At 42.1% G+C, this 14841-nt stretch overlaps 1 protein-coding gene across 1 annotated transcript; it reads left to right on the forward strand.

Moving 5' to 3' along the window:
* The first annotated feature begins 2618 nt into the window (after window positions 1-2618).
* LOC311140477 (uncharacterized protein) lies at window positions 2619-14047 on the forward strand. Its single transcript, XM_084175553.1, has 6 exons — window positions 2619-2699; window positions 3071-3228; window positions 9916-10042; window positions 11254-12189; window positions 12297-12376; window positions 13425-14047. Exons 2-6 carry the CDS (start codon window positions 3091-3093, stop codon window positions 13515-13517), a joined length of 1374 nt encoding a protein of 457 aa, XP_084031679.1. The 5' UTR covers window positions 2619-2699; window positions 3071-3090; the 3' UTR covers window positions 13518-14047.
* Window positions 14048-14841: the final 794 nt, after the last annotated feature.

The raw sequence follows: 14841 nt of genomic DNA on the forward strand, positions 1-14841 counted from the left end.
AAAAATGCTCTCTCATTGATTAGGCCTACTTTTCATGTTTGTGTGAAAGAAAGGGCAGTATTTCCCATATTTGTATTTTTCCTTGACCAGTTGCAGGATAGCAGACCCAAATAGACCAAAAAGACAAAGGTTTAGGCTGCTTTTACAACACGAAACAGCAAATGGTCAATGCAGTTAGTTAATTCAACCTAGAGTATCTGCTAGAGGGACTACTTTGGATTGCACATATCCAGCTCTTTCTATGAATAGTAAGTAGCACACAACAAGTGGACAAGTACTTGAAAGGACGAAGAGGTAAGAATTCGGCATTCAAATATGTTGCGTTGCCCAACATTGACGATTATCAAACAGGATCAAGTTCAAATGTATGCCAGCGATTTCTATCTGCCAACGTAAATCATCATAGCTGTACCCGTCTTGAATCAGACTTCCACTTCCCCTTGTCAAGTGAAGTCATATGTTTTTAATAGAGTTGGGGCAAATTATTTTTCATTTCAGTTAGGGGATAGAAAGATAATAGGATTTTATTTATTTATTTTTTCATTATTATGAGTTGAATTCCAAGTCACTTTCTGAATTAGACCCCAGCCCTGGTATTTACCCTTGAGTATGTAGTCATATGAGTTCTCATGGTTGCCCTTTAACTGTGACATATACTTTTGACCCTGCTGTGAACTCTTGGCTTCCCCTCCTTCGATTATCAACCCCAATTAATTTGTAGCAAATTTAAACTCATCCTCACCCCTCCCAAAACAAAAACCCACAAAATGCCTCACGCATTTCTTGGAGGAGAGTGTACAAAACATTAGGAACACCTGGTCTTTCCATGACAAAGGCTATCCAGGTGAATGCTATGATCCCTTATTGATGTCAATTGTTAAATCCACTTCAATCAGTGTAGATGAAGTGGAGGAGATGGGTTAAAGAAGGATTTTTAAGCCTTGATACAATTAAGACATGGATTTTGTATGTGTGCTATTCAGAAGGTGAATGGGCAAGACAAAATATTTAAGTGCCTTTGAACGGGGTATGGTATAAAACGGGGTACCGGGTGAAATGGTTTGTGTAAAGAACTGCAATGCAGCTGTGATTTTCACTCTCAACAGTTTCCTGTGTGTATGAAGAATGGTCCACCACCCAAGGGACATCCAGACAACTTCACACAACTGTGGGAAGCATTGGAGTCAACATGGGCCAGCATCCCTGTGGAACGCTTTCAACACCTTGTATAGTCCATGCGGGACGAATTGAGGCTGTTTTGAAGGGAAAAGGGGGAGGGGGTGTTCTTCATGTTTGGTATATTATGCCATGGCACATTTTCACTTCACACATCGGGTAATTATAGTGTGTCATTGGCCTAAAGTATAGTGCACTATAGAACCTTTATCAGAGTTGACATTGGCCCTTGGGCGTCCCCTAAAAATAGTGGTTTGTACCAATGTTAATGTTGGGGGATTCCCGCAGCAACTGGTATAATGGTGATGCCCTGATTTCTTAGGGCAATGACCTGCCAAGCACTCCCATCATTCGACCCCTGACCTTGACATTGGGATTGTTCATATGTGACAGAGCAATGTGGAGTTATGGGAAAAGCAGCAAATGTGCCTACTCTGGTTTTGGCGTGTGTGCTCAAGACAACAGTTTGCAGATGCAGTGCGGGTAGGCAATATAGGCTACATGATGAGATTATTATGGATAACAACGAGAATATTTATATTTGTTAAACGCAGTCAAGCATCGCTCATGTCACCAGAATAAGATCCTACATTTATTGGAAAGGACCATCAAGATCACCGTGCACTTTCACCACCCTGTGAAATTCATCTTAACTTTTCATCTGTAGCCTAATAAACTGCATGCTTTCCTTAGTCATAGTGGGAGGACCACACAACATATCATCGTGTGACTCGATATGATGGTTATTATATCAATATTTGCGAATAAAGGCGTTTCCACCACCATTTCAAGATCCCACCATGTCAAACGAACAAATTATCTGTCAGCAGCAAATGCATTTATAAAATTGTAATGAAACTCCTGTTTCCATCACAGCTTTCTTGATATTGTCTTATTCGGTATGACTTCACTCACATAAAAACTGTGGATGGAAACGTGGTTATTGACAGTATTTCCCGAATTAAATTTGTTCTTAGTCAGTTGCTGCAGAGTAGACCCAAATAGGACAAAAATACCCAGGATTAGGCTGCTTTTACAGCACAAAACAGCAAATTGTAAATGCAGTTCCTAGTATCTCCTGCAAGGACTACTTTGTATAGAACTTTATGGGTTTATATACATCATTGAACTTTACTAATCTATCGGTTTTGCACAGATACGGTATTTTGCTATGGCTGTTCCTTCACATCCGTATTCCCGTTCACGAGATAAGAATGCGACTTTCAAATGATGTTGTATTGCACAACATTCAAGAGGCTCCAGTTCAAATGTGAAAACTGTTGCAAATTTGTCCGCAATGCATTGCCAGAGCTCGTGTAGGTTTTACATTTGTTTTCAGTAGCAAACCACGCCAATTTTAGACGTTCTAGGCGCAATCAGCCAATCTCGGTTGGGAAGGCGGAGGCACCAACTTCACTGATTGGCTGGTTTGAAAATAACTGGACGCACGCTTTTCACAATTTCATCCTCATATTTTGCTTGGTAAAAGTTAAAGGTCACTCACTTCTAGCTAAACGTGCAAGGTAAGTCATTGTTTGCTAAAAGCTACTTTATTAACTAGCAGTTTCATGTGAGTCACATACAAATAATCGAATAGCAATAACCTTATTTTGTAGCTAGCTTGAATATAGCTTTGTTAAACTGAGTTTAGTCACCCGCATCTTTGGTTTAGCTAACGTGACTTGTTTACTAGGTAGCTTGAGCAAGTTTGCCGAACCAATCAAACGTTTTGCTAGCTATCCACAATAATTGTAAATTGCCTAAGTAATTATTTTTTAAATCTGGCTTCAAAAACAAGAACACGTTTTTAACCAAGTTAGCTAACTAGATAGAAAACAATGAATGGCACTGCAAACTCGCTCTAACTTTAACTTTTGTCTAACTTCTGTCTCAGGACATTAGCCATCTATCGTCATGGGATCCAGCGAGAGCAAGGTTGCTGTGGCCTCAACGCCCAAACCTGTCCCCAGCCAGCGTATTAGACACGATCGTCTCTCTCAGCTTGTCGACCCACGGTCTCCATCTGTGACCATTGACCGCACACCCATTCAGGTAACGTTTGCATTTTCATTTGGGCCAGCATTTTTATTTGAAAATTGTTTATTATTTAATAACTTGTAACTCATGCATTTGAATACTCTCGAATCATGTGTAATTATTCTATGTTTACTGTATCCGTTTTGTATGTAGATTGTGTAAATTACATTTACATTTACGTCATTTAGCAGACGCTCTTATCCAGAGCGACTTACAAATTGGTGCATTCACCTTATAGCCAGTGGGATAACAACTTAATTCCTGTCTGTTCTGGCTGTATATTTTATCTGTTATTGGCAGCACCATTTCACCAAGTCTAATTCTGGGTAAACTGTACTTGGCGTATGGAGCCCCACAGTGGAGGTGTCATAATACCCATAAAACCTAGCAGTCAAAGAGGGAAATAGTTCCAATCATTTTAACACAAAAAAATTTTAACACTTAAAATAAGGGCTGTTTAATGTAGGCTTACCCTGGCGTGAGGTTTTGATACCCTTGTAAATCTCTCTAGGACAAGGTGACTTATCAATATATTGGCCTGTATTTACCCCCCCCCCCCCCCCCCCCCCCCCCCCCCCATTTAAATGCTAATGTGGCTATCCAAATGCCATGATGATCTGGAACGGACTGCTGAGTCCAGGCAAAGGTAAGAATCTCTGGATTAACTATCTAATGTTAGCTAAATGCAGTAGGTAATTAATCAATTGGCTACATTTCTGTACATGGAGAATTCTGTGAACTGTCTTGTGTAAGTTTTACATTGACAGTGCCTGTTAGCAAAGGTGTGAACTAGAGATGCTGTGCAGGAGTTTGCAGGGATTTGTAGTTTTGCATGATGTCTACTTTGATGCTAATTAGCATTTTCGAATCTGATTAAATAGAGCCGAAAAATTGATAAGTCACCTTGTCCGAGAAATTTACATGGTTATCAAAATGTCACGCCAAGGTAAGCTTACATGAAACACAGCCCTTATTTTTAAGTGTTTCTAATATCCCCTATGGGGTGGAAAAACAATTGGAATCATTTTCCTGTTTGACCCCTAGGTTTTATGGGTATTATGACACCTCCACTGTGGGGCTCTATAAAAGTGATTCTGATTCACTTCCTGAATTGGTTGAACACCAACATCAAATACACTTTTTTTCATCTGTGCCAACATTACTAGATTGAACACTAAGATTACTAGAGACGATAGGGCAGAGAGACACTACACATTAAGGCACTTACATTACATATAAAACAAAGAGAACAGTACATCAGATAACATTATTACACCACAATGTACGTGTGTGTAGAGTGCTAGTGCTTGTGTGCGTCTCTTCACAGTCCCCGCTGTTCTCTAAGGTATATTTTAATCTACTGCTTGCATCAGTCACCCGATGTGGAATAGTTCCATGTAGTCATGGCTCTATGTAGTACGGCTCTATGTAGTACTGTGCGCCTCCCATAGTCTGTTCTGGACTTGGGGATTGTGAAGAGACCTCTGGTGGCATGTCTTGTGGGGTATGCATGGGTGTCCAATCTGTGTGCTAGTAGTTTAAACAGACAGCTCGGTGCATTCAGCTTGTCAACACTTCTTACAAAAACAAGTAATGATGAAGTCAATCTCTCCTCCACTTTGAGCCATCAGAGATTGACATCCATATAATTAATGTTAGCTCCCTATGTACTTTTAAGGGCCAGCCGTGCTGCCCTGTTCTGAGCCAATTGTAATTTTCCTAAGTCCCTCTTTGTGGTACCTGACCACATGACTGAACAGTAGTCCAGGTGTGACAGAACTAGGGCCTGTAGGACCTGCCTTGTTGATAGTGTTAAGAAGGCAGAGCAGCGCATTATTATGGACAGACTTCTCCTCATCTTAGCTACAGTTGTATCAATATGTTTTGACCATGACAGTTTACAATCCAGGGTTACTCCAAGCAGTTTAGTCACCTCAATGTGCTCAATTTCCACATTATTTATTACATTTACATTTTAGTCATTTAGCAGACGCTCTTATCCAGAGCGACTTACAGTTAATGAATATATATATATATATATATATATATATATATATATATATATATATATCTGGCCCCCCGTGGGAAACGAACCCACAACCCTGGCGTTGCAAACGCCATGCTCTATCAACTGAGCTACATCCCTGCCGGCCATTCCCTCCCCTACCCTGGACGACGCTGGGCCAATAATGCGCCGCCCATGTGTCTCCCGGTCGCGGCCGGCTGCGACAGAGCCTGGATTCGAACCAGGATCTCTAGTGGCACAGTTAGCACTGCGATGCAGTGCCTTAGACCACTGCGCCACTCAGGAGATATTACAAGGGTTAGTGAAGGATTTGTTCCAAATACAATGCTTTTAGTTTTTGAAATATTTAGAACTAAGTTATGCCTTGCCACACATTCTGAAACTAAGTGTTGCAGTCATTTCAGTCGCTGTAGTAGCTGACGTGTATAGTGTTGAATCATCCGCATACATAGACACACTGGCTTTACTCAAAGCCAGTGGCATGTTGTTAGTAAAGATTGAAAAAAGTAAGGGGCCTACACAGCTGCCCTGGGGAATTCCTGATTCTACCTGGATTATGTTGGAGAGTATTCCATTAAAGAACACCCTCTGTGTTCTGTTAGACAGGTAACTCTTTATCTACACTATAGCAGGGGGTGTAAAGCCATAACACATATGTTTTTCCATCAGCAGACTATGATCGATAATGTCAAAAGCCGCATTGAAATCTAACAAAACAGCCCCCACAATCTTTTTGTAATCAATTTCTCTCAGCCAATCATCAGTCATTTGTAAGTGCTGTGCTTGTTGAATGTCCTTCCCTATAAGAGTGATGAGAGTGGCAATTTGTTTACAGGACAATAGCATTGTATCTGGTCAAACATTTTTTTCAAAAAGTTTACTAAGGGCTGGTAACAGGCTGACTGGTCGGCTATTTGAGCCAGTAAAGGGGGCTTACTATTCTTAGGTAGCGGAATTACTTTTGCTTCCCTCCAGGCCTGAGGGCACACACTTTCTAGTAGGCTTAAATTGTAGATATGGAAAATAGGAGTGGCAATATCGTCCGCTATTATCCTCAGTCATTTTTCATCGAAGTTGTCAGACCACGGTGGCTTGTCATTGTTGATAGACAACAATAATTTTCACCTCTTCCACACTCACTTTACAGAATTCTAAAGTACAATGCTTGTCTTTCATAATTGAGTCAGATATACTTGGATGTGTAGTGTCAGCATTTGTTGCTGGCACTAAGTGCCTAAGTCATGCCTAAGTTTGCTAATCTTGCCAATGAAAAAATCATTAAAGTAGTTGGCAATATCAGTGGGTTTTGTGGTGAATGAGCCATCTGATTCAATGAATGATGGAGCTGAGTTTGCCTTTTGGCACAACATTTCATGTAAGGTGTTCCAAAGCTTTTTACGGTCATTTCTTAATCATTTATTTTTGTTTCATAATATAGTTTCTTCTTTTTGTTTAGTCACATGATTTCTCAATTTTCAGTACGTTTGTCAATCGGTTGTGCTGCCAGACTTATTTGCCATACATTTTGCCTCATCCCTCTTAACCATACCATTTTTAAATTCCTCATCAATCCAAATTTTGTTTTTAATCATTTTCTTAATGGGTGCATGCTTATTAGTAACTGGAATAACCAATTTCATAAATGTGTCAAGTGCAGCATCTGGTTGTTCCTCATTACAAACCACAGACCAGAAAATATTATTTACATCATCGACATAAGAATCACTACAAAACTTATTGTATGACCTCTTCTAAACAATATTAGGCCCAGCCTTTGGAACTTTGGTTTTCCTAGGCATGGCTATTATATTGTGATCACTACATCCGATGGATTTGGATACTGCTTTAAAGCAAATTTCTGCAGCATTAGTAAAGATGTGATCATTACATGTTGACAATTTAATTCCTGTGCTGTGTGTAACTACCCTGATAGGTTGACTCATAACCTGAACCAGGTTGCAGGCACTGGTTACAGTTTGAAGCTTTTTCTTGAGTGGACAGCTTGATGAAAGCCAGTCAATATTTAAATCACCCAGAAAATATACCTGTCTGTTGATGTCACATATATTAACAAGCATTTCACACATATTGTCCAGAAACTGACTTTTAGGACTTGGTGGTCTATAGCAACTTCCCACAAGAATGCGATTTAGATGAGGCAGATTAACCTGTAATATTACTTCAACAGTATTTAACATGAGATCCTTTTTAAGCTTTACAGGAATGTGGTTCTGAATATAGACCGCAACACATTGGCATTTCTGTCTTTTCGGTAGAGGTTATAACCATGTATTGCTACCACTGTATCAAAGGTATTATCTAAGTGAGTTTCAGAAATAGTCAGAATATGAATGTCATCTGTTACTAGCAAGTTATTGACTTCATGAACCTTGTTTCTTAGGATTCATATGTAAATATGGGCAGTTTTTAGCACTTTTCTGGGATGCTTGATTGTTTTTAATGCTTTACTGGGAAGCTTATCAGAAGTAGACTTGCTCATGTTATTTATATTGGAGCTGCACACAGTGGACTTCCTACTACAGCACACCACCTCAGTGCTAACAGTATAAAATAACTCTGGTTCATAGGCACATGATTACTGCATACAATAGCTGTAGGATCAACAGAGGTATTCAGGGCAGTTAGGGGGACATACATTTAAGCTACTTACATTGTGTCTGCCAACGCCCCTGGGATAATGTACATTTGATGCAGCATTATGACAACTCAGCTACACAATGGTAGGGATTAACTGAGCTGGTCTTGGGTCATAAGTCATTGTCTCAACGCAGCCTTGAAATGCGTGGACAGATTCCAGGAGCCAAGATGATTTGGATGGACATCATTCCTGTAGAGCATCTTCTGTTTCCAGAAGGTGTCGAAGTTATCTATAAAAGTGATTCCAAAAGAGCTACAGTAATCTTTTAGCCAGGTTTGTAATGCCAGTAGCCTGCTGAATCTTTCACACCTGCGGCCCAACGATGGTACCGGACCTGACATTATTGGCCTCTTTTTGGAATCTTTCAGTGCTAGAATCAGTTCTTTAAAATCAATTTTCAGAAGTTCCGAGCTAGCTATCCTGATGTCGTTTGACCCCTCGTGGACTATGACACCGTCAGCTCCCGGCATCGGTCGGAAGCAGCCTTGTAATGTCCTGTTCTCGTGCTCCAGGATAGCACAGGGTTTTTGCTACGGGAACCAAGATGTTTCTTACAATAGAGCTGCTGATGACAACAGCTGGTGCAATGGCTGAGGAGGTCTGGCCGTTCTTTTGCCTTGGGTGGTTTCGGAAACCCCTCGAGGAACGAAGGGCGGTGGGGCCCGATGGACCAGAGCCAGCTGTAGGATCCATCGTGGATGATGAATGGGCCGGCATCTCAGGCAGCCTCACTGTTTAGATGAGGGTGGTAGCTCTGAGGATCTGAGCCCGAGGGAGACAGAACAGAGGGCGAAGGCGTAGGTACCTCCGGATCCGATCTTGAATCGGAAGCCCCTTGGGAAGAAAGCGCCGGGATCTCTGGATCCAGGGCGGCAATGCTTTTTCTGGTCAAAGGAAAGGGCCTTCCACAACTGTTGCCACAAAGTTGGAAGCACAGTCGTCTAGAATGTCATTGTATGCTGTAGCGTTAAGATTTCCGTTCGCTGGAACGAAGGGGCCTAGCCCCAACCATGAAAAACAGCCCCTGACCATTATTCCTCCTTCACAAAACTTTATAGTTGGCTCTATGCATTGGGGCAGGTAGCGTTCTCCTGGCATCCGCCAAACCCAGATACATCCGTCGGACTGCCAGATGGTAAAACGTGATTCATCACTGCAGAGAACGCGTTTCCACTACTCCAGAGTCCAATGGCAGGGAACTTTACACCACTCCAACGCTTGTCATTGCGCATGGTGATCTTAGGCTTGTGTGCGGCTGCTCGGCCATGGAAACCCATGAGCTTGTGTGGCCTACCAATTTGTGGCTTAGCTGTTGTTGCTCCTAGATGTTTCCACTTCACAATAACAGCTCTTACAGTTGACCGGGGCAGCTCTAGCAGGGCAGAAATTTGACGAACTGACTTGTTGGAAAGGTGTCATCCTATGACGGTTCCTGAGCGGTATGATGGCTGCGTGGTCCCATGGTGTTTATACTTGCGTACTATTGTTTGTACAGATGAACGTGGTACCTTCAGGCGTTTGGAAATTGCTCCCAAGGATGAACCAGACTTGTGGAGGTCTACAAATCTTTTTCTGAGGTCTTTGCTGATTTTCTTTTGATTTTCCCATGATGTCAAGCAAAGAGGCACTGAGTTTGAAGGTATGCCTTGAATGACAGCCACAGGTACACCTCCAATTGACTGAAATTATGTCAATTAGCCTATCAGAAGCTTCTAAAGCCATGACATCATTTTCTTGAATTTTCCAAGCTGTTTAAAGGCACAGTCAACTTAGTGTACGTAAACTTCTGACCCACTGGAATTATAATACAGTGAATTATAAGTGAAATAATCTGTCTGTAAACAATTGTTGGAAAAATTACTTGTGTCATGCACAAAGTAACCGACTTGCCAAAACTATAGTTTGTTAAAAAGAAATTTGTGGAGTGGTTGAAAAACAAGTTTGAATGACTTCAACCTAAGTGTATGTAAACTTCAACTGTATGTATGTTTAACAATAATGTATTGATGTTTTTCAGGTGGGTGGAACTGTCTCATTGCCCTGTGTCCCAGTTGTGGTGGAGAGCGACTGCTCCATTCTAGCCAGCGACCCTCGGTCACCCTCAGTCGGCGTCACCCGCACCCCAATGAAGGACTCAATGAGAGGTAACTATCTTAACCAAGTGGCAAAGCTATCCAGTCAAGCACTGGAAGGATGCTTAGGGTTTATTTGGGTTTGGTTAGAATTATTTGATTTATTTTAACAGGGTCATGCTGAGACCAAGGTCTCTTTCACAGATGATGCCTGTATACACATCAGAATAACACCAACAGGGGGTGACAGAGCGACGGGGATGGCATCCAGTTTCTTTGACTGGAGAAACAGCATTAAGGCGTCTGCATACTAGGTTTGATTTGTTCCTAGCAGAACTCGGCTAGGTTACGTGAACATCTGTGCCTCGCATACTCCCTTAAAAAATATTAACTGAAAAACTAGAAAAAGGTAATAGTATTGTTTGTCCCTTTTTGAGATGCCGTAGCGAGTATAAACTTCCTCAATAGTCAGAATTCATCTAAGAACTCAAATCTGTAATAAATGTTGACGTTTTTGCCGAGGAGATCTTAGTCGCGCAATTTTACATCTAACTAAGATGTTTGGTGCAGTATTTCTCAAGGAATTTTTTTTCATGAAACGAGTCATCTCTTGTTGAATGACAACAAACACTTCATTGAAGAATCCATACTGTTGACCAATCACTGACGAAGGGGTGTAGACTTCAGCTACCGAACTTCGGCTTGCCTCAGGAATTTCTTGTGTGCACACCAACAGCTGAAGAAACACTTGCCCAATACCAAAACTTCAAACTTTCGTGATAATATATGCACAAACTGTTTCGGATGGGAAGCATGCGGACGCCTTTAGATCCAGGGGTGGGCATCAAATTTTGGCTCGCCGGCTTTGGAAATTCAACGGAGGGCTGTATTGAATGGGCTCGCTGGTCGGATATGTAGTTTGCCCACCCTTAACCTAACGTAGCAGGCGTAGAAGAAACACCTGAAACTAGACTTTCCCCCCTACTTACTGGTCTTGATGAGAATGATTTTTTTGGGGGGGGATGTTCTCTTCTGCACTGTTCAACCAATTCAGTAAATGTGGAGGAGTTAAGATGGAGTGTCGCCTTGTTAATGTCCAAAGTGGAAGTCTATTTCCATTTCCCCTGAAAACCGGAACATTGTTATTGGGGACTCTGCAGAGGCTACCCCTGCCCTAAACTGTAGATGTAGCATTGCCTGTTCAATGCATTTCAAAAAGCTTTTTGTCAAATTTACACAAGTTTTATTTTAAACTTTTGACTTTGTTTTTTTTGTTCCTCCAGTGACAGTTGGCTCCTTCGCCCGTCGCCTCGGCATGCTCCTCCACGGTGACTCTGTAGAAATAGTTGCCCCTGCGCCCTTTAACACGTTTCCCAACCTCAACGTGGAGGAGTTGGCAGTGGTGGAGGGAGAGTTAAGCTCCAGTGAGCCCCTTCTCTCCCCTCGGCCATCACAGGTCTCCGGTGACATGATCCGGCCCTCTCCCCAGAGCGTGACTAGTCATACGCTTCTCATCCAGAGCCCCTTTGTTCTCGTGGGGGAGGCCCAGATAGAAGTCGAGGCCGATTTCACTCTGGAGGAAGCCGAAGAGGCCAAGGAGTCTTCACTACACAAGCGCCTGAGTATGAGCTTGATCACCTGCCACGACGGCATCGCCCCATCCCAGACCTTGGCCGAGGTGCACCACGAAAGCCCTGAGTCTCCTCTCCCTGACAACACTGCTGCTGAACTCCACAAGGACGAACCTGACCACGCATATGCCCTTCCCTCAATCACCTCTGACCCCGCACAACCTTTGACCCCAATGGCTGAACCATCCATCCCCACCGTTACAGCGTTAACTGAAGTCACTGTTGCTACGGAGATGCCCAAAGCGGAGGAGAAAGTGGAGGTCCCAACACCAGTGGAGGAGCCAGTGATGCCTGTCACGCAAGAGTCGCCTGTTGTACCATCCCCCACAACCACTGGCCCAAGCCCCAGTGTGAGCCAGCAGCAGCCCAAAGCCACTGGGATCCGCTGCCCCACCTTCGACACCAAGAGCCCCAGTCAAGTGGTGTTCAAGCCCCAGTGGCTAGGGAAGGGCTTCGGGGCCACAGGGGTAAGGGCCAGAGGGAGAGGAGGCAAGGGGGCCTCGTCCTTTTCACCACGCTCCATCCAGGTTGGAAACAAGAACACAGCCAATGAGAACAAGGGGAAGTCGGTCAAACAGAAGCAGAGAGGTGCGTGGGTGTTTTTGTTGTCTTTATAATCTTTAGCTAACTTGTGTTTTTGTTTTGTTTTTTTTATTGTTTTTTTAAAACACTTTCTCTCCTCTCCCGTGTGGCAGACAAGGCACTCGTGGCTGAAGGCCGCTCCCCTCTGCAGATGCTCAAGGAGACCAACTCACCCCGGGAGCAAGCGACACAGGTATATAGATGGTGTACACTAGGGCTGTGACAGTCATGGAATTTCAGATTATGGTTATTGGTCAGCCAAATGACCACGGTCTCCGTTATAACCGTTAGAATAGGAAAGAAATAGTATATATTTTTTCGCAGTAGCAGTGTGGGAGTCCCCATTCAAGTCAGTGATGGCATAATGGTTGGACTGGCGGCCATTGTGAGGTTGTCACTATCTGGGCAAGCGCTAAAGCCGTAAACCCTGTCTTTTTCAGAAATGTCTCTTCAAATCTGATTTTAAACCCAACCTTAACCACACTGCTTACCTTAAACCTAAACTTTAATTAAGTAAAATTTTGTTTTCATACATTTTAGCAATTTGGACTTTGCTGCTGGCCCACCTAGTGGGAAACCCATTGCAAGTGTACCCATCAATATGTGCTGCGATTTGTTGATTCAACTCAATATCCAATTAACATCATTTGAATGATCATTCTACATTACCATTGAAATTATTGCATCACAATACCAGGGAGTCATTGCGCATTTACCAATCGGTTTACCAGTCAAGTTGCCAGGGTTAGAGGTTTCAAGCCTGTTCTATTCATTCTATTTCTATGTGTGCTACAAGACCTTGCCTGTTTCAGCAAGGAGCAACAAAGTTTAATCACGTTGTAAAGAGTCCATGTTAATGCAGAAACTGACTCAACCGCACGACTTCCCGGCAGTCCCGTCTTCAGTCAGCTGTTCGTGCCACAATAATACAAATAAATAAATGGTTTTTGAAGAGAAACGTTATTTTATTTTCATGACTGTCTTCATCCATAACGGTCGGTTATACGGTAATTGTGCCAGCCCTAACGTACACACACTTTTCCCCTCAGGGAGCTATCTGCACATGTACTTGCATCTATCTCACTCTTGCCCTCTCATTCTTTCATGTCTGCACACTCTAAAGCCTGGGTAAGGAACAGGATTGATCTATTTGGTGGGTCAGAGGAAAATGAACAATCACAAAAGTTTAAACCTCTGGTCTAACTGAATGGTTCTGTGTCTCTTCCCTCCCTGCCCCTCAGATGAAGCTGAAGGTGTCCACCCCAGACAGACAGAGGCTGGGTCAGATGGACCGGAGAGTCCTGACTGTGTCCCTGGACAAGGAGAACCAATAGACTGACGTGGCAGAAGAACATGCACAAACACTAACTGACCAGTGTACAGAATCTTGCCATTTTTCTATATCTTTCTAAAAACAAGCCTTTTTTAAAAAGTGTACAGCCTTTTTTAACTGACCTTTTCAAACTGCTAACAAATTATAATTTGTGTACATGATGTTTTTGGAAGTGCCATCGATACGATTTGTCTGACAGTTTTTTCTTTGCATTTATTTCAAACGTCCATATCAGTGTTTTTGCTATCCTGTCCTTTTTATGTAAATAAATAAATAATACATTTGCTTTCAATCGGAATCTGTTTTTATGCTCTTAACTGGAATATGCCTTTGGGCGGGGGGGGGGGGCCGAAAGCATCAAGAAGTTTGAAGCAGGATTACATGTTTATTAGAGTCTTAAGGTATGGCTTTACTTAGCGCCTTAAGTGTGAGAAGCGCTTTACAAATTAAATACATTATTTACTATATGCACCGTCTGTTCTGATGGTAAAGAAAGGCTGTCCAAATGGTCAAGTGTGTGTGATGCGATTTAAAAAATAAAATAAAAAAAAATAAAAACACTTGTCACTGCAAATTGAGTTATTGTGCTGTACAGAGTTGCTACTATGTTTTGCTCGCACGACAGTGGTAAAACAAACCACGTGTAGCCATTACTGTCACTTAGATATACACAACCATGCAAGGTTTAAACTCCTCCCCTAGTCCTCTATGACATGTGAAATATTATAGTCTTGTGCTGTTGGATTTTTTTTTTTTGTCAGTGCTCAGTGAACCATAAGATCTATTATATCATCCCATCTGTCCATCCAATGGTTTACTGAGAGCACGTATGCCTTTTTGTGACTAGCCATCGGGAAGTAGGCCAAAAGATTAGGCCCCAACTCATGGTAAACATATCCTATTAAAAACGTACATACGTAAACTTTCAGAGACACTAATGTAGAAATCTGCAGGCTAAACAATTTATTCTAATAGAAAAACAAACAAAACTAAGGAGGGAATTATAACCAACACACAAACATCCGCTTGAAACAAATTAATGCTTACGTATTCATCCTCTGACAAACATTGTAACTCTCCTCAAATATAAAAGCATGTAACAACCTAGTTATTGTAAACCTACAGTCTATCAGTGGTAATTTATTTTGTGCTCTTTTATCCTGTTATGTCATCCATATCTCTACTGTTTCCATTTGGCAACTGCTCTTATGACATCCTTTCAAATGCTGGAAAAATATTCATATAATGCTAGAATTCGGTTTGAACCTTGACATAAAATCAATCATTCATTGATACAACGATCATGTTTTTCTACAAAAGTCCCC

Source organism: Coregonus lavaretus, assembly GCF_964263955.1.
Source record: "Coregonus lavaretus genome assembly, chromosome: 13".
NCBI lineage: Eukaryota > Metazoa > Chordata > Actinopteri > Salmoniformes > Salmonidae > Coregonus > Coregonus lavaretus.

What these genes read in the sequence shown, in the direction of transcription:
- LOC311140477 (XM_084175553.1), top strand. Translation starts at nt 3,091, where the DNA reads ATGGGATCCAGCGAGAGCAAGGTTGCTGTGGCCTCAACGCCCAAACCT. An exon ending in TTGACCGCACACCCATTCAG is followed by an intron (nt 3,229 to 9,915) that starts GTAACGTTTGCA and finishes GATGTTTTTCAG; the next exon opens with GTGGGTGGAACTGTCTCATT. An exon ending in GGTCAAACAGAAGCAGAGAG is followed by an intron (nt 12,190 to 12,296) that starts GTGCGTGGGTGT and finishes CCCGTGTGGCAG; the next exon opens with ACAAGGCACTCGTGGCTGAA.